Genomic DNA, 21,820 nt, shown 5'->3' with positions numbered 1-21,820 from the left:
CGTGTTTGACCGGTAACTAACACAGGGCGATAGATGAAGACTGTATCACCCACTTTGAATTTAGGGGAATATTCTGAATCGCTACTTTCCGTGCAATTTCCACACCCTCTACAAGTTCAGTGATATAAGATTGAGCTGTTTCGGGAATGTCAAGATTTGGACTGATTGCGAGTTCAAGGAAACTCCTCGGATAGTGTCCATACGCAAGAAAGAATGGTGACATGAGGTTATATTTGTAGGAGTACTGTATGAAAGGAATAAGTCTGTCCCACTGGTCATGGGTGCCCTCAACATATTTATACGATGATGCTAAGATTGTTGACATCATTCTCTCACTCTGGCCATTGCATGAGGGATGGTAGCTCGTTGTCTGTGCTTTCTGCACATCCAACAATTTACAGGTTTCTTTCACAATGTTGCTCAAATAACCTATTAACCTCCTCTCCCCTCCTTTCCAATATGCAGCAAGCAGTGTTTGGCCAAATGATTGAATCCACCACATTGGTAACACCTTAAACCTTGAGGGTTTCTTTATCTGATCTTTCAAACCTGACATCACTGATGTCAGTGCGTCTGTGGCATATTTCTCTGGGCTTGGGTATGACTGGGTTGTGTCAATACCTGACTCTCATGTACTAATCGTGCATGTTGGATTGCATCTGTGAGCGTTGCAGGTCTGTGTTGCATAACTGGACCACGCAGGATATGTTTCAACCCTCTGATAAAGATAGAGAGTTTATCATGTTAAGTATTATTTAAACGTGAGCATTTTTGTTGAACGTCTGCTATGTAAGATTCAAGCGGCTGTCCATCAATCATCGTGCGATCCCACAACTGTTGTTCCAACAGCCAAGTACTTTGACCACGGACAAAGTGTTCATTAAAATGGTAAACAAGTCTGTCTTTGTTTTACATGATCAGGCAAATCCAGAAACCATTGCAAAGCAACGTACTCCGCACACAACAACATAACTGACCCGTATTGATCAGGGCGCGGTGGGCGAGCTGGCTAAGGCGGCAGTCTAGTGATCCAGCGAGGTTGAGGTGTCGGGATCGAGCCCACCTGTGACCGGGTGTAAAAACCTTGGAGTCAACTTTGTGTGCAGACTCTTTCAGTGTTGTCACAACCCCTAGTGTACAGTACACAACCCTGTGCACTTAAAAGAACCCACGAATCCGTTGGTAAATGACCAGATGGTGGCCACATGAATACGTGCAAACACCTAGTTGCGGGTACAGCAACGTGCAGTGAACATGGACAAAGTACTGTGACTATGTGTCCCAGTCCTCCCAGCTGTGAATGGGTACCTCGTAAGGATGAGAAAGCCACAATAACTCGGTGCGCCTAGTGGCTGCAAGAGTTGTATACTCCCCAGGGAGTTGAGATTGACATCCAATGATCGAGGGAAAAAATACCAGCGCCTTGAGCATGCACTAGTGCGTGGATATGTGCGCTATATAAATATCCAATAATAATAAAAAATAAAAATAATAATCATCACGATACCTCTGAATTGCCGCCCATGCTTCAAATTTCCGTAGCCAGGGAGCGCCATCTTCCGCGGTAATGTTCATGTTTAATTTGGCTCATATTTGGATCGTTTTGGCATCTCCACCAGGTGTGCAGTTGTGTGCAGTTGAGCCTTTTATTTCAGAAACCATTACAACCTTCAAACGTCCTTCACAAAAAAAAAACCTTGAGAGTTATTCCCCTTTTCCGGCGGCATGCTCCCCTTACATACCGCTAAAGAAAACGGAATTTTCTCCCTTACACCAATGTTTAACTAACATATTTGTACCTTATTACCATATTTCACAGTATTTAAGTAAAAACGGGACAATGTCTGATTTTCCTTTGGTCCTTTCGACTTTTCTTGGTCCCTTTTGACTTATCCAGTTTTGGCCCTGTTTTTGTAGATGGCAGATGTAGAAAGCCACAAGGTTGTGGATAACGTCGCTGACTGCGTCAAGGCGGTCGATGACCTCCTGCGGGGGTCTGTCGTTGCTGTGAACTGCGAGGGAATCAATCTGGGAAAAAAGGGCCGTCTTACTCTTCTCCAGGTGGCCAAACAAGACGGTTTTGTCTACTTGTTCAATGTGTTCGTTGAGCCAAAGGTCTTCACTGAAGGCCAACTGAAGTCGTTTCTGGAAAACAAAGCTACCACCAAGGTACGATGTAATGCACAATTTGGATGTTTGACAGGAATAATATAGATGTTTCACATAAACAATGTAGATGTTTGACATGAACGATGTAGGTGTTTGACAGTGATAATGTAGATGTTTACCACAAATAATGTAGATGCTTATCATGAACAATGTAGATGTTTATCATGAACAATGTAGATGTTTGACATGAACAATGTGAATGTTTGACATGAACAATGTGGATCATTGACATGAACAATGAGGATGTTTCACATGAACAATGTGGATGTTTCACATGAACAATGAGGATGTTTCACATGAACAATATGGATGTTTCACATAAACAATGTAGATGTTTCACATGAACAATGTGGATGTTTGACATGAATAATGAGGATGTTTCACATGAACAATGTGGATGTTTCACATGAAGAATGAGGATGTTTCACATGAACAATGTGGATGTTTGACATGAACAATGTAGATGTTTCTCATGAACAATATTGATGTTTGACATGAACAATATAGATGTTTAACATGAACAATGAGGATGTTTCACATGAAAAATGTAGGTGTTTCACATGAACAATGTAGGTGTTTCACATGAACAATGTGGATGTTTGACATGAGCAAAGTAGGTGCTTGACATGAAGAATGTAGATGTTGACATGAACAAAGTACGTGTTTGACATGAACAAGATAGATGTTTGACATGAACAAAGTAGGTGTTTCACATGAACAATTTCGATGTTTGACATGAACAATCAGGACGTTTGACAGGAACAATGTGGATGTTTGACATGAACAATGAGGATGTTTCACAAGAACAATGTGGATGTTTCACATAAACAATGTAGATGCTTCACATGAACAATGTGGATGTTTGACATGAACAATGTGGATGTTTGACATGAACAATGTGGATGTTTGACATGAACAATGTGGATGTTTGACATCAACAATGTGGATGTTTGACATGAACAATGTGGATGTTTGACATGAATAATAAGGATGTTTGACATGAACAATGTGGATGTTTCACATGAACAATGAGGATGTTTCACATGAACAATGTGGACGTTTCACATGAACAATGTGGATGCTTCACATGAAAAAAGTGGGTGTTTCACATGAACAATGTGGATGTTTCACATGAACAAAGTAGATGTTTGACATGAACAATATAGATGTTTGACATGAACGATTTTGATGTTTGACATGAACAATGAGGACGTTTGACAGGAACAATGTGGATGTTTGACATGAACAATGAGGATGGTCCTCATGAACAATGTAGATGTTTCACATGAACAATGTGGATGTTTCACATGAACAATGAGGATGTTTGCCATGAACAATATAGATGTTTCACATGAACAATGTGTATGTTTCACATGAAAAATGTGGATGTTTGACATAAACAACATAGATGTTTCACAGGAACAATGTGGATGTTTGACATAAACAACGGGGATAATTCACATGAACAATGTGGATGTTTCACATGAACAATGTGGATGTTTGACATGAACAAAGCAGGTGTTTGACATGAACAATTTTGATGTTTGACATGAACAATGAGGACGTTTGACAGGAACAATGTGGATGTTTGAAATGAACAATGAAGATGTTTCTCATGAACAATGTGGATGTTTCACATGAACAATGTGGATGTTTGACATGAGCAATGAGAATGTTTCACATGATCATTATAGATGTTTGACATGAACAATGAGGATGTTTGACATGAACAATATAGATGTTTCAAATGAACAATGAGGATGTTTGAAATGAACAATGTGGATGTTTGACATAAACAATATAGATGTTTCACATGAACAATGAGGATGTTTCACATGAACAATGTAGATGTTTCACTTGAACAATGTGGACATTTCACAAGAACAGTGTAGATGTTTCACATGAACAATGTAGATCTTTGACAGGAACAATGTGGATGTTTGTCATAAACAATATAGATGTTTCACATTAACGATATAGATGTTAGACATGAACAATGTAGATGTTCGACATGAACAATGTGGATGTTTCACATGAATAATGAGGATGTTTGACATGAACAATGTGGATGTTTGACATCAACAATGAGGATGTTTCACATGATCAATGTCGATGTTTCACATGAACAATGTGGATGTTTCACATGAACAATGACGATGTTTAACATCAACAATGTGGATGCTTCACGTGAACAATGAGGATGTTCCACTTGAACAATGTGCATGTTTGACAGGAACAATGTAGGTGTTTCACATGAACAATGTGGATGTTTGACATGAACAATGTGGATGTTTGACATGAACAATGTAAGTGTTTGACATGAACAATATAGATGTTTGTCATGAACAATTTTGATGTTTGATATGAACAATGAGGACGTTTGACAGGAACAATGTGGATGTTTGACATGAACAATGAGGATGTTTCTCATGAACAATATGGATGTTTGACATGAGCAATGAGGATGTTTTCCATGAACAATGTTCATGTTTGACATAAACAATGTGGATGTTTCACATGAACAATGTGGATGTTTCACATGAACAATGTAGATGTTTCACATGAACAATGTGGATGTTTCACGTGAACAATGTAGATGTTTCACATGAACAATGTAGATCTTTGACAGGAACAATGTGGATGTTTCACATGAACAATGTAGATGTTTCACTTGAACAATGTTGATGTTTGACATGAACAATGAGGATGTTTCACTTAAACAATGTGGATGTTTGACAGGAACAATGTGGATGTTTGACATGAAAATATAGATGTTTCAAATGAACAATGAGGATGTTTCAAATGAACAATGTGGATGTTTGACATGAACAAAGTAGGTGTTTGACATGAACAATTTTGATGTTTGACATGAACAATGAGGACGTTTCACAGGAACAATGTGAATGTTTGAAATGAACAATGAAGATGTTTCTCATGAACAATGTAGATGTTTCACATGAACAATGTGGATGTTTGACATGAACAATGAGAATGTGTGACATGATCAATTTACATGTTTGACATGAACAATGAGGATGTTTGACATGAACAAATATAGACGTTTCAAATGAACAATGAGGATGTTTGAAATGAACAATGTGGATGTTTGACATAAACAATATAGATGTTTCACATGAACAATGTGGATGTTTCACATGAACAATGTAGATGTTTGACATGAACAATGTAGATGTTTCACATGAACCATGTAGGTCTTTGACATGAACAATGTGGATGTTTGACATGAACATTGTAGCTGTTTGACATGAACAATGTGGATGTTTGACATGAACAAAGTAGGTTTTTGACATGAACAATATACATGTTTGACATGAACAAAGTAGGTGTTTGAAATGAACAATTTTGATGTTTGACATCAACAATGAGGACGTTTGACAGGAACAATGTGGATGTTTGACATGAACAATGAGGATGTTTCTCATGAACAATGAGGATGTTTCACATGAACAATGTGGATGTTTCACATGAACAATGTGGTTGTTTCACATGAACAATGAGGATGTTTCACATGAACAATGAGGTTGTTTAGCATGAACAATTAGGATGTTTCACATGAACAATGTGGATGTTTGACATAAACAATGTAGATGTTTCACATGAACAATGTAGATGTTTCACTTGAACAATGTGGATGTTTCTCAATCAAAATGTCGATGTTTAACATGAACAATGAGGATGTTTCACATGAACAATGAGGTTGTTTCACATGAACAATTAGGATGTTTCACATTAACAATGTGGATGTTTAACAGAAACAATGTAGATGTTTCACATGAACAATGTGGATGTTTCACATATGAAAAATGTAGATTTTTCACATGAACAGTGTGGATGTTTCACATGAACAATGTAGATGTTTCATTTGAACAATGAAGGCCTTTGACATGAACAATGTAGGTGTTTCACATGAACAATGTGGATGTTTCACATGAACAAAGTAGGTGTTTAACATGAAGAATGTAGATGTTTGACATGAACAAAGTAGGTGTTTGACATGAACAATTTTGATGTTTGACATGAACAATGTGGACGTTTGACATGAACAATGAGGATGTTTCTCATGAACAATGTGGATGTTTCACATCAACAATGAGGATCTTTCAGATGAACAATGTGGATGTTTGACATGAACAATGAGGATGTTTCACAGGAACAATGTGGATGTTTCACATAAACAATGTAGATGTTTCACATGAACAATGTGGATGTTTGACATGAACAATGTAGATGTTTCACATGAACAATGTGGATGTTTCACATGAACAATGTGGATGTTTCACATGAACAATGAGGATGTTTCACATGAACAATGTGGATGTTTCACATGAACAATGAGGATGTTTCACATGAACAATGTTGATGTTTGACATAAAGAATGTAGATGTTTCTCATGAACAATGTGGATGTTTGACATGAACAATGTAGACGTTTCACATGAACAATAGAGATGTTTGTCAGGCACAATGTAGATGTTTAACATGAACAATGAGGATGTTTCACATGCACAATGTAGATATTTGACATGAATAGTGTGGATGTTTGTCATGAACATGGAAGATGTTTGACATGAAAAATAAGGATGTTTCACAAGAAGAATCAGGATGTTTGACATGAACAATGTGGATGTTTGACATGAGCAATGAGGATGCTTTACATGAACAATGTGGATGTTTGTCATGAACAATGTGGATGTTTGACATGAACAATGAGGATGTTTCACATGAACAATGTGGATGTTTCACATGAACAATGTAGATGTTTGACATGAACAATATAGTGTAAATGATTGACATGAATAGTGTTGATGTTTGTCATGAACAATGTAGATGTTTGACATGAACAATGTAGTTGTTTGACATGAACAAGGTAGCTGTTTCACATGAACAATGTGGATGTTTGACATGATTAATGTAGTGTAACTGATTGACATGAATAGTGTGGTTTTTTGTCATCAACGTTGTGGATGTTTGACATGAACAATGTAGACGTTTCACATGAACAATGTGGATGTTTGACATGAACAATGAGGATGTTTGACATGAACAATGAGAATGTGTGACATGATCAATTTACATGTTTGACATGAACAATGAGGATGTTTGACATGAACAATATAGACGTTTCAAATGAACAATGAGGATGTTTGAAATGAACAATGTGGATGTTTCACATGAACAATGTAGATGTTTCACATGAACAATGTGGATGTTTGACATGAACAATGAGAATGTGTGACATGATCAATTAACATGTTTGACATGAACAATGAGGATGTTTGACATGAACAATATGGACATTTCAAATGAACAATGAGGATGTTTGAAATGAACAATGTGGATGTTTGACATAAACAATATAGATGTTTCACATGAACAATGTGGATGTTTCACATGAACAATGTAGATGTTTCACTTGAACAATGTGGATGTTTGACCTGAAAAATGAGGATGTTTCACATGAACAATGTGGATGTTTGACATAAACAATGTGGATGTTTCACATGAACAATATAGATGTTTCACATGAACAATGTGGATGTTTCACATGAACAATGTAGATGTTTCACATGAACAATGACGATATTTCACAAGAACAGTGTAGATGTTTCACATGAACAATGTAGATCTTTGACAGGAACGATGTGGATGTCTGTCATGAACAATATAGATGTTTCACATTAACGATATAGATGTTAGACATGAACAATGTAGGTGTTTGACATGAACAATATAGATGTTTGACATGAACCATAGAGGTGTTTCACAGGCACAATGTAGATGTTTGACATGAACAATAAGGATATTTGACGTCAACAATGTACGTGTTTGACATGAACAATATAGATGTTTGACATGAACAATGTGGATGTTTCACATGAACAATGAGGATGTTTGACATGAACAATGTGGATGTTTGACATCAACAATGAGGATGTTTCACATGATCAATGTCGATGTTTCACATGAACAATGTGGATGTTTCACATAAACAATGTAGATGTTTCACATGAACAATTTGGATGTTTGACATGAACAATCAGAATGTTTCTCATGAAGAATGTGGATGTTTAACATGAACAATGTAGATGTTTCACATCAACAATGTGGATGTTTCACATGAACAATGACGATGTTTCACATCAACAATGTGGATGCTTCACGTGAACAATGAGGATGTTCCACTTGAACAATGTGGATGTTTGACATGAACAATGTAGATGTTTCACTTGAACAATGTGGATGTTTCACATGAACAATGTAGATGTTTGACATGAACAATGTAGATGTTTCACATGAACCATGTAGGTCTTTGACATGAACAATGTGGATGTTTGACATGAACATTGTAGCTGTTTGACATGAACAATGTGGATGTTTGACATGAACCATGTAGGTGTTTGACATGAACAATATAGATTTTTGACATGAACAAAGTAGGTTTTTGACATGAACAATATAGATGTTTGACATGAACAAAGTAGGTGTTTGAAATGAACAATTTTGATGTTTGACATCAACAATGAGGACGTTTGACAGGAACAATGTGGATGTTTGACATGAACAATGAGGATGTTTCTCATGAACAATGAGGATGTTTCACATGAACAATGTGGATGTTTCACATGAACAATGTGGATGTTTCACATGAACAATGAGGATATTTCACATGAACAAGGAGGTTGTTTAGCATGAACAATTAGGATGTTTCACATGAACAATGTGGATGTTTGACATAAACAATGTAGATGTTTCACATGAACAATGTGGATGTTTCACATGAACAATGTAGATGTTTCACATGAACAATGTAGATGTTTCACATGAACAATGTGGATGTTTCTCAATCAAAATGTCGATGTTTAACATGAACAATGAGGATGTTTCACATGAACAATGAGGTTGTTTCACATGAACAATTAGGATGTTTCACATTAACAATGTGGATGTTTAACAGAAACAATGTAGATGTTTCACATGAACAGTGTGGATGTTTCACATGAACAATGTAGATGTTTCATTTGAACAATGAAGGCCTTTGACATGAACAATGTAGGTGTTTCACATGAACAATGTGGATGTTTCAGATGAACAAAGTAGGTGTTTAACATGAAGAATGTAGATGTTTGACATGAACAAAGTAGGTGTTTGACATGAACAATTTTGATGTTTGACATGAACAATGTGGACGTTTGACATGAACAATGAGGATGTTTGTCATGAACAATGTGGATGTTTCACATCAACAATGAGGATCTTTCAGATGAACAATGTGGATGTTTGACATGAACAATGAGGATGTTTCACAGGAACAATGTGGATGTTTCACATAAACAATGTAGATGTTTCACATGAACAATGTGGATGTTTGACATGAACAATGTAGATGTTTCACATGAACAATGTGGATGTTTCACATGAACAATGTGGATGTTTCACATGAACAATGAGGATGTTTCACATGAACAATGTGGATGTTTCACATGAACAATGAGGATGTTTCACATGAACAATGTTGATGTTTGACATAAAGAATGTAGATATTTCTCATGAACAATGTGGATGTCTGACATGAACAATGTAGACGTTTCACATGAACAATAGAGATGTTTGTCAGGCACAATGTAGATGTTTAACATGAACAATGAGGATGTTTCACAGGCACAATGTAGATATTTGACATGAATAGTGTGGATGTTTGTCATGAACAAGGAAGATGTTTGACATGAAAAATAAGGATGTTTCACAAGAACAATCAGGATGTTTGACATGAACATTGTGGATGTTTCACATAAACAACGTAGATCTTTCACATATGAACAATGTGGATGTTTCACATGAGCAATGAGGATGCTTTACATGAACAATGTGGATGTTTGTCATGAACAATGTGGATGTTTGACATGAACAATGAGGATGTTTCACATGAACAATGTGGATGTTTCACATGAACAATGTAGATGTTTGACATGAACAATATAGTGTAAATGATTGACATGAATAGTGTTGATGTTTGTCATGAACAATGTAGATGTTTGACATGAACAATGTAGTTGTTTGACATGAACAAGGTAGCTGTTTAACATGGACAATGTGGATGTTTGACATGATTAATGTAGTGTAACTGATTGACATGAATAGTGTGGTTTTTTGTCATCAACGATGTGGATGTTTGACATGAACAATATAGACGTTTCACATGAACAATGTGGATGTTTCACATGAACAATGTGGATGTTTGACATGAACAATGAGGATGTTTGACATGATCAATGATGATGTTTGACATGAGCAATGTGGATGCTTGACATGAACAATGAGGATGTTTCACATGAACAATGTGTATGTTTCACATGAACAATGTAGATGTTTAACATGAACAATGTTAATGTTTCACGTGAACAATGTAGGTGTTTGAAATGAGCAATGTGGATGTTTAACATGAACAATGTAGGTGTTTGACATGAGCAATGGGGATGCTTGACATGAACAATGAGGATGTTTCACAAGAACAATAAAAATGTTTCACATGCACAATGTAGGTGTTTCACATGAACAATGTAGATGTTTCACAAGAACAATGTAGATGTTTAACATGAACAATGTCGATGTTTCACCTGAACAATGTAGGTGTTTGACATGAACAATGTTAATGTTTCACGTGAACAATGTAGGTGTTTGAAATGAGCAATGTGGATGTTTAACATGAACAATGTAGGTGTTTCACATGAACAATGTGGATGTTTGAAAGGAACAATGTAGTTGTTTGACATGAACAGACAAGAGCAATGTAGATGTTTGACATGAACAATATTGATCTTTGACATGAACAATTTAGATGTTAGACATAAACAATGTAGGTGTTTGACATGAACAATATAGTGTAAATGATTGACATGAATAGTGTGGATTTTTGTCATGAACAATGTTGATGTTTGACATGAACAATATAGTGTAAATGATTGACATGAATAGTGTGGATGTTTGTCATGAACAATATAGATCTTTGACTTGAATAATGTAGATGTTTGACATGAACAATGTGGATATTTGACATGAACAATGTGAATGTTTGACATGAACAATGTTGATGTTTGACATGAACAATAAAGTGTAAATGATTGACATGAATAGAGTGGATGTTTCTCATGAACAATGTGGATGTTTAACATGAACAATGTAGATGTTTCTCATGAACAATGTAGATGTTTGAGATGAACAATGAGGATGTTTCACATCAACAATGTGGATATTTCACATGAACAATGAGGATGTTTCACATAAACAATGTGAATGTTTGACATGAACAATGTAGATGTTTCATATGAACAATGAGGATGTTTCACATGAACAATGAGGATGTTTCACATGAACAATGTGAATGTTTGACGTGAACAATGTAGATGTTTGACATGAACAATGTGGATGTTTCTTATGAACAATATGTATGTTTGACATGAACAATGTAGATCTTTGACATGAATAATGTAGATGTTTCACATGAACGATGTGGATGTTTGACATGAACAATATAGTGTAAATGATTGACATGAATAGTGTTGATGTTTGTCATGAACAATGTAGATGTTTGACATGAACAATGTAGATGTTTGACATGAGCAAGGTAGCTGTTTGCCATGAACAATGTAGACGTTTCACATGAACAATAGAGATGTTTGTCAGGCACAATGTAGATGTTTAACATAAACAATGAGGATGTTTCACATGCACAATGTAGATATTTGACATGAATAGTGTGGATGTTTGTCATGAACAAGGTAGATGTTTGACATGAACAATAAGGATGTTTCACAAGAACAATCAGGATGTTTGACATGAACATTGTAGATGTTTCACATAAATAACGTAGATCTTTCACATATGAACAATGTGGATTTTTGACATGAACAATGTGGATGTTTGACATGAGCAATGAGGATGCTTTACATGAACAATGTGGATGTTTGTCATGAACAATGTGGATGTTTGACATGAACAATGTAGATGTTTCACATGAACAATGTGGATGTTTCACATGAACAATGTAGATGTTTGACATGAACAATATAGTGTAAATGATTGACATGAATAGTGTTGATGTTTGTCATGAACAATGTTGATGTTTGACATGAACAATGTAGATGTTTGACATGAACAAGGTAGCTGTTTAACATGAACAATGTGGATGTTTGACATGATTAATGTAGTGTAACTGATTGACATTAATAGTGTGGATGTTTGTCATGAACGATGTGGATGTTTGACATGAACAGTGTAGACGTTTCACATGAACAATATAGTGTCAATGTCTGATATGAATAGTGTGGATGTTTGTCCTGAACAATGTGGATGTTTGACATGAGCAATGTGGATGCTTGACATGCACAATGTAGGTGTTTCACATGAACAATGTAGATGTTTCACAAGAACAATGTAGATGTTTAACATGAACAATGTGGATGTTTCACATGAACAATGTAGGTGTTTGACATGAACAATGTGGATGTTTCACATGAACAATGTAGGTGTTTGACATGAACAATGTGGATGTTTGACATGAACAATGTAGGTGTTTAACATGAACAATGTAGGTGTTTCACTTGAACAATGTAGGTGTTTCACTTGAACAATGTGGATGTTTGACATGAACAATATGGATGTTTGACATGAACAATGTAGATGTTTGACATGAACAATATTGATCTTTGACATGAACAATTTTGATGTTAGACATAAACAATGTAGGTGTTTGACATGAACAATATAGTGTAAATGATTGACATGAATAGTGTGGATGTTTGTCATGAACAATTTAGATCTTTCTCTTGAATAATGTAGATGTTTGACAAGAACAATGTGGATGTTTGACATTTACAAAGTGGATGTTTGACATGAGCAATGTTGATGTTTGACATGAACAATATAGTGTAAATGACTGACATGAATAGTGTGGATGTTTGTCATTAACAATGTAGATTTTTGATATGAATAATGTAGATGTTTGACATGAACAATGTGGATGTTTGACACAACAATGGGGATGGTTGACATACAACAACATCCCTTGGTTGCTCCCCGTGAGGACCATCTACCAGTGAACACCTCACCATGACCTATAGTTTTAACAGTTTCAATGGCAATTCTAATGCTTCTTCTGTTTCAGGTGTTTCACGCCTGCAGCAAGGACAGTGCCGCTCTCAAGTGCCAGTACGACGTCATGCTCGTCAACGTGTTTGATGTACAGGTCCGTATATCAATAGGGCGGGAGGGTAGCCTCGTGATTAAAGCGTTCACTCGTCGCGGCGAAGACCCAGATCCGATTCCCCACATGGATACAATGTGTGAAGCCCATTTCTGGTGTCCCCTGCCGCGATATTGATGGAATATTGCTAAAAGCGGCGTAAAACTAAACTCACCCACTCACTCACTCAGTATATTAATGACACAGTTGGGAGTATCACATGTAGCAAGACAGGGAAGGTCCGATGCATAAACCGTTTCTATCGGTGACTTTCGGGGTCAGTGTGCCACTGTTTATGAGAACAGGACCTACTTACTGGTACCCTGCTGTGCTGTGCTCTATTTATTATCATTTGATGCAAAGTCAATATTTACATTCGTTTTGGATCGTTACTTTGAGATAATCAAGTTAACATGCGTGTTTTAAGACGCAGGTAATTATCATATCGTATCATATCTCATAAGATTGCTGGACATTTTCAGTGTTTACTTTACAGATTTAGGTGCCTCGTATTTACATGTTCTTTCAGGCGGCCCAGTATGTTATTGATAAGTCCGAAGGGAGACAACTCCCGTCTCACCAGAACTTGCTGAACCTGTGCCGCGTGTACACAGACGTCACATCCCTTGAGGGGAAAGAAGAAGTTCAAGTAGGCCATATTAATCATATTAGGAAAATTGTTTGTCATTTACTGACGTGATGTAGTTTGATGTATGTTTGACGTTAAGTGTACTTGTGGGCACACAGTCATTCCTTGCTTGCGTCTTGTAAACACAGTTGGGTTACGATTTTATGAGAATGGAAGAAGGGCTCTGAAACCCAATAAGCAGATCCATTTAATTTGCATGTCAGAAAACCTGAAAAAAATAAATCCCCGAAATTCAAAGATACCTATTCATTTCGTAAAATGGTATTTTGGGATTACAAAACTAAAACGTTGTCAAGTTAGGGACCGTTCATAATTCATGGCTAGGGGATGATGATGATTTGATTATTTTTATCAATAAATGCAGAAAAAGCGCTGGGATGAGGGAGGTAGTCAGCCCAATATGAATACCTCACTCGAACATGAACAGAAGAAAAATATAAAAAATGATCATTCGAACTCCAAGGTTTAAAAAACGACTGACATCTCAATACGTAAACACTTTTCATGGCCATCCAAGAGTTCAGTGTTTGTTCCTACTTCGGATGAAAATAGACACTGTGGTAACACAATCTCTCATAAAAGTCAATATTGTAACTAAAACGATTGTTACGTACATTTCGTAAATACCAATGCTCTATTGATTTGTGCTCTCTTGCATGAGATGAATGGATACAGTGACTGAAACACTTTTTTGTGTTAGTAAGAGAGCATAATTTATGGATAGAACCTAATTTACATGAAAATACTCACAGACGAAGGAAAGAACAAGTGTTCTATTAAATATTCCATCAATAGATTGCGTCAGATCAGGATTCACTGAACAGTCTAACACACAAAAGAGGGATACATAAAACAAATAGAACTACAAGGGAAATACTAGTAGTTTGTGAGCTCAACAGTTTAATCTGTATTATGACATACATTTCGAATCAAGTTGCTTTCCCCTGTTACTTTGTTTTCGCCAAGTAAATACTATGATAGCAATGAGGGGGCAACAAAGGCTTTGAACCAACAGACAGACCCATGCTTGTCGTAAGAGGCGACTTACGGGATCAGGGGGGTCAGGCTCGTCGACTTGGTTGAAACATGTTATCAGTTCTCAAATGCGTAGATCGATGCTCATAATGTTGATCACTGGATTGTGTGGTCCAGATTCGATTATTTACTGACCGCCGGAATAGCTGGAATATTGCTGAGTGCGGCGTAAAACTTAACTCACTCACTCGCTTAAGCCGAAACAAACATAAGACTGCAGCTGGTTGATCTCAGAACTGATGGGGCTTGTGTTACAACTGCACATATCGTATTGCTGTCTTATATGTTGATGATTAAGTTAGCAGTGTGGGAAGTTAATGCCGTTGACTTAAATATTAATGTGAAATCACACCGGCATTTGCGTTTATCTCTCCACAAGGCAGTAAAGTCAATTCACAACTATCTCATGTATCTCGTGGTATTTTAGTCCGGTGCCTCAGGTTATCAGGTTATATCTTGATGATGATGAATGTAAATAGATACCTCATATATGCTGTGCGCACACGCGTGCACGCACGCATGCACACACGCCACAAACAAAAACAAACAAAAATACACCCAAATTAAAAACGTTTTTCACGCGGTCATAAATATTCAATTTAGTTTTGAGTTTTGACAAAGCAACTTTTCTTTTGCAGTTTATTTTTATGTCTAGATGATATGGTGGTTTTATGTCTTCTCCTTAAACCAAAATGTTATAATATGGTAAGCTTTCATTTACAACTAAAAATGCTTTGATGTACAGGCGAAATGGTACAAGGCAGACGGGGCGTACTGGGCTAAAACAGAATTATCGCCGGAAATGATAGACAACGCATGTGCAGATGTGCGGATTCTGTTACCGGAAGTGTATGACAAGCTGAAGGGGTAGGTTTGGCAGTGTTTGGTTTCAATAATTTTATTTGATGTGAAAACCGATGTTGTGGAGGTTATTAGTGCTTTTTTCAGAGAGTTTGAGCCTCTTCGAGGACACTATAAGTGTCGGTTCTTATTTTCAGTATTTCTCTCATATAATTTCCAAAGCCATTTTGTAAGAATTCGCCAGTTTTCACTGATTTTCATCATTTGTTGAACTCATGACAAGGATCTTTTCAACGTTACGAATTTGTTTTACAATACATCAGTTCATGTGTAAACAGTACCTTTAAACAGTATTGAATATTTTGCAAAATTTAGTTTAAGACAGTTGTCTGAAGTCGGTGGCCATATTTACACTAGTGAGTTTAAACTTTTGATGAGTAGTATATTACCGAAACACTCTCATATTGTATTGCTGGGGTTGTTATCCCCCGCCAGTTGGAGGGGGGTATTGGCTGGAGTTCCGTCCGTCCGTCCGTCTATCCGAGATGATGGGGACAGATTTTCACAAAAAATGTTCTAGATTGGTATGTCTTGACTTGCTTCATGGTATCCCCAATGGGAACAGATTTTCTCAGTAACCAAATGTGGTACGTGTTTTCAAGACATGAATGCCTTGATGGGAGTTCGAAAACGGAAACTGTGTTACAAGTTGTTACAGAGTTATGGCCCTTGTCATGCGTTTCTTGACTTAGTGCATGGTATCCCCAATGGGGAACAGATTTTCTCTGTAACCGTTATAGATAGGGAATCCAAATGTGGTATGTATTTTCAGGACATGAATGTCATGGTAGAGTTAAAAATTAACTCCAGGAACCAAATAGGAACAGAACACAGTGGCGGGGGACATTGATGCCAATGTTTTGGTTTTTTATTTAATTAGGTTTAAAGAATTAAACCTCTTCGATACAACTGAGAGAAATATTATTTGTTAAGCACATATTCTAAGGTAATTATTATTATAATCTATTCTCCCTATTTGTTATTTTTTCAGAAACATTAAATCTCCAAACAGATATGCAAAAATGTCTCCGGAATGTGTTCTTCTTAATAAAGACTGACTGAGTGAGTGTGGTTTTACGCCGCTTTTAGCAATATTCCAGCAACATCACTGCGGGGGGCACCAAAAATGGGCTTCACACATTGTACACATCTGGGGAATTGAACCCGGGTCTTCGGCGTGACGAGCAAACGGTTATGTATGGATATATTGTTTTGAAACTCGATAACTTCGTCAGTCTCAACTGGGCCCATAAGAGCCGTTTTGTAACCAAGAATTGAATGGGTTACCGGCCTATTATTATCTAAATTTAAGATCATAAAAATATTTAAGTTACATGTATGTACAGGGAAATTATCTGGGAGTACATTGATATCAACTTTCCCGTCAAAAACCCACGGGAAATGTTTCTATAAACTCTCAAGAAAATACGAAGGGTAGGTAATCTGCCACTAGAGTCTGAATAGGATTTATGATGGTTGTGTTCTTACCTGCGATGCAGGGTCATGCCTTGACTCTATAGGACCGCCTCGCTGCTCTTGGCTAGTACGAGTTGTACATAGGTCACCCGCCATTTTCGGACCCGGAAGTATTTGTAGATATGTGGAAATCGTTTGGAATTAACAATATCTCTATTCATATTATCTTAAATTCATTTCAAGGTATCTCCAATTCAATTTAAGATATCTCCAATTCAATTTAAGATATCTTCAATTGAATTCATTTCGTGATATCATTAATTTTATTACAGATAGCTGTACTTATGTCTATTCGAGATATCTATCTTCAATTCAAGATATTTTCAATTCAGTTAAAGAAATCTGTATTTTCAATCACGATATCGTAATATCAATTTAATATATCAGTGTAAATAAATAAATGTGAAAACAGGAGTGAATTTCTCATCGTTCATGGTCCCACCGTTTTTAAGAAAATTCACATTAGGCAACACAATTTTGTTGGCTATGTTTTTTGTTCTTTCAATATGATGATATATATTTTTCATGATTTTTTAAACAATCGTATAAGGACATAAACGATTTAAGTACTCGGAATTATTTTATCAAAGTACCGCTATCATTCCGCGCGATCTGATTTGTTTGTCGTATTTACGCACATAACAATCATCGAGAGGGGGGACGTGTCTTCTTGGAGGTCACGGAAAGGTGCGAGTGGTGCCGAATGTGAAATATCTACTCATTCGTCGCCACTCGCCCCTTTCCGTAACCTCCAAGAAGATTCGGCTTGTCCCGGAATATCACGAGTTGGTTACGAATGATATCTACTCAAATCGTTCAATTGTCGACACTGACACAATATTAGTGGCACGTGTGTTTTATAGATGTACAAAGAAATCATTTCTTTTTGATTTAATGACGACATTAAAAGACAAGGGATTTGTTAATGCAAACGTCGCCTTTGATAATACTATTTATAAGTGAACTATATTTTGCAGGACACTTGGTGAAAAAGAGCTGTGGGGAGAGTTTAATGAAAGAGTAGAATTTGAATTGAACTATCGATGGAATGAGAATGTCAAATATGACAAATATGAAGAGACCATGACTACCATTAGAAACATACTTCACCAGTTCTCAACAAAAAACACCAGTAATGTCGAGTTGGATGACATCAAAAACGAGGATATCATTCAAGCGTTGAAACAGATTCCAACCCGAGAAGTAGGACAGTTTCCTGGTACTGTCATGAAACTGAAAAAACAAAGTCTAAAAAGGGGAATGGACGAATTGGAACAAGCCTTAACAGAAAAGGCCGACTCTTTCGTTCCGCTGGGACGGCACTTCGGAATGTTGGACAACGTCAAGAACAGCCCTGATCCTGCAGTAAGCATGGCAGCAGGTAGACTGAAAGTCAAGCTGGAGGAGATTCTGAAGACGGACCTAATTACCAAGTACGATGAAACAACTCCAGGCAATTACATCTCGGAGGATGAGAAGAGATACGTGAGAAGACTACCATCTTCTACCGGCACCAGCTCAGCTGTCAACCCCGTCCTCCGCCATCTTTACAACGTCAGCATCGACAGCTACGTGGAGGAAATAGAGACTCTGAGGCAGAAGTTGCGTCGTGAAGGCAGTCGTTTCAGACTTAACCATGCAGACCTCCGACAGTGCAAGTACTACATCAGCGCCCCTGGGGTTCCTGAGAGGCTTAAGACAAAGGCCAAGCTATTTCTGGACGAATTACAGGACGCTGGATATCTGGCAGCTCCCCGAAGGAGATCGGGGTATCAGTTTGGATTTTGAGTGTCTTTAGACGTGTCTCCACGACGTGGAGTCAGTGTCTGTTTTCAAATATACTCTTGTTCCAGTAATGATGAAGCCTCATTCCACAAATAATGCCTCAATATTCAATTTGTGGACTTATTCCATAATTGCACTATGTTACGAATGAAACTGATATGTCTTTCCACATGCAGTCTTTTATGCTAATTAAGAAACTGCACTATTTCTGAGTAACCCAGATGTGCTTTAGCCCTTAAGACTTGTCAAGTTTTTATATTTGCATTGTGAAGGTAAGCTACAGAACACTGATGCTGCGATACACTTCTTTAACAGATGGTATTGGAGATTTCAATGTTAAAACATAAAAGCACATGTTCAAAATATATGTTCAGGGTTCGCACGTGCTTGAAAAACCGAGTTTCCCTTGAAAACCCCTTTTTCCGTTTAAAGACTCTTAATTTGTTTTAGCCTTGAAAAGGCCGTAATTGCCAGCTATTTGCCCTTAAAGGGTCCTATATTTTTCAAAACTTGAAAAGTTATGATGTTACAGGAAACTAATACATAAGAAATATACCTTGCATTGGCAGTAGGTGTTAATTATAATCTCCAAACAGTCATTGAACCCATGTGGGCACCAGCCCAACGGTCAACCGCGTCCAACGCCATCTTTACAACGTCAGCATCGACAGTGACGCGGAGGAAATCGAGACTTTGCGACAGAAGTTCCAGTCTGAGGGGAAGCGTTTCCGACTTCGAGACGGTGACCACAGGCTGTTCAAATACTACATCAGCGCTCCTGAAATCCCACTAAGGCTCAAGACAAAGGCTAAAGGATTTCTGGATACGCTGGAGAATGCTGGAATCATTTCAAGACATAGGAAGAGACAATACGGGTTCTAATTATCACCAGTTCCTACCAGACACCTGCTCATAAAACGAAAATCTTGTCTAAGACGCGAAGGAAAAAGAAATCTTGATCATGTCCATATAAAATGTAATCTCTGGAAGGGACATTCTCACTTTAAGATTAGCAACGTGCACTGTGAGTGAACCAAACAAAGATAAATTCGATTGGCCATCTAATGATTAAGAATGTACAAGAATACACAGTATTATATATATCCATTTTGTTTGCCTTGCAATTTATTTTTTTACACAGATTCAGTAGTTTGTTAGGGAACAAACAAAATGCTACTACTAAAATGCTATTAAAATCAAATGATGGTTGGGGTGTTGGAAGATTCTCATTAGTGTAAACTTTATATTTTTATGTAGGGGTTATCATTTTTTATTATTTTATAACTCAAACAGTTTGTTATTTTGAAAGTTTTTATCCTTTTTATAAAGTGAAATAGGGTACATTGTTAGACTCAACGAAAGATTGTCATGTACAAGTGTATACAAGTATTCTATGATAGTATATTACAATAGCGCGTTTTCTTTTTATATTTATATCAAGTATATATATTAAATATTCATTTTGTTGTATGACAATACGTTTTGCACAGATTTTCAAAAGAGTGTTGTACATTTCTTTACTTGGATAACACATTGTCGGATATTTTTTAGAAGTACACTGTTTTGCTTTGAATAATACTGTGTTGCTTGTCTTTTAACACTGCCGTTGGCAATATCTCAGCCATTTCACGATGATCTGTAAACAATCAAGACGGGGCCAGACAATCCTGTAATAGAGCATGTAAGTCTCGTGAGGCGTTACTTCCGGTACTAAGCTGGTTCCCGGTTCCCTTTGCGCTTCCGATTATTTTCTTACCTCCAGTACCAGACCAGTGGTGACAAGCGTAAATTCAAGAACCAGTTCTGGTTCCAAATTGCGAGACCGCCAAATATGACTTTACTAGTCCTGACCAGGTGTACAGCCCATGCTTGGCTGTTAGCTCTTGACAGTCGTAATGTATAGTTGGCTAATTTGGGGATGGTTAAATCGGAAAGTTGTTATTCCTGCAAGGATTGTCGGTTCCTTACAGTCAACTGACAACCATAAGACCTTTCGAAAAGGTATGAAACGTTGTTTGTCACCGGAAGTACTGAGGTCTCGCGAAGTGCCCTGACCTACTTACGGGCCCTATTAATTGACATCATAGGCAGCTTCTTTGCAGCTGGGATACGATAGCATGGATGAATTATGTCACCATGTCACCCTGCCCATCAGATTCGATTAGTCATCGTCACTACAAGCATGAGTTGCTGAAGATAAATTTTAACCCGGATCTTCACAAGTTCAGTGTAAAAAATACGATTTGAAAATTGCATATCTTTTGCTTGGAAAATAAATGCTATTTGCATTCTTGTGTTATTGTTTGTGTTAATCTAAATGTTATCTCTGGTACAAATTACAGGGTACCCGTGAAGATCCATATTAGAATTGGTCTTCAGTAAACCCATGCTTGTTGTGAGAGGCGACTAACGAGATCGGGTGGTCAGGCTTGCTGACTTGATTGACACATGTCATCGGTTCCCAATTGCTTAGATCGATGCTGATGTTGTTGATCACTGAATTGTCTGGTCCAGAACCGATTATTTACAGACCGCCGCCATATAGCTGGAATATGCGGCGTTAAACAACAAACAAATTGACAACAA

General features: G+C 37.1%; 1 protein-coding gene across 2 annotated transcripts in view; it reads left to right on the top strand.

Moving 5' to 3' along the window:
* Nucleotides 1-21,526, top strand: part of LOC124280967 — a 65,746-nt gene extending 44,220 nt beyond the window's left edge. For both annotated transcript variants that reach the window (XM_046716979.1, XM_046716978.1), the window contains exons 2-6: nt 1,918-2,169; nt 13,351-13,431; nt 13,958-14,077; nt 15,858-15,979; nt 18,427-21,526. In XM_046716979.1, the coding sequence (XP_046572935.1) occupies nt 1,918-2,169; nt 13,351-13,431; nt 13,958-14,077; nt 15,858-15,979; nt 18,427-19,237 (1,386 nt within the window). In that variant the 3' untranslated portion in view covers nt 19,238-21,526. The remainder of the gene's footprint in view (nt 1-1,917; nt 2,170-13,350; nt 13,432-13,957; nt 14,078-15,857; nt 15,980-18,426) is intronic.
* Nucleotides 21,527-21,820: the final 294 nt, after the last annotated feature.

Source organism: Haliotis rubra, unplaced genomic scaffold (genome assembly GCF_003918875.1).
Source record: "Haliotis rubra isolate DU_JTF1 unplaced genomic scaffold, ASM391887v1 Scf277, whole genome shotgun sequence".
In the NCBI taxonomy this organism is placed as follows: Eukaryota; Metazoa; Mollusca; class Gastropoda; order Lepetellida; family Haliotidae; genus Haliotis; species Haliotis rubra.
The sequence above is the reverse complement of the archived record's forward strand: the minus strand, read 5'-3'. Positions and strand labels throughout refer to the sequence as shown.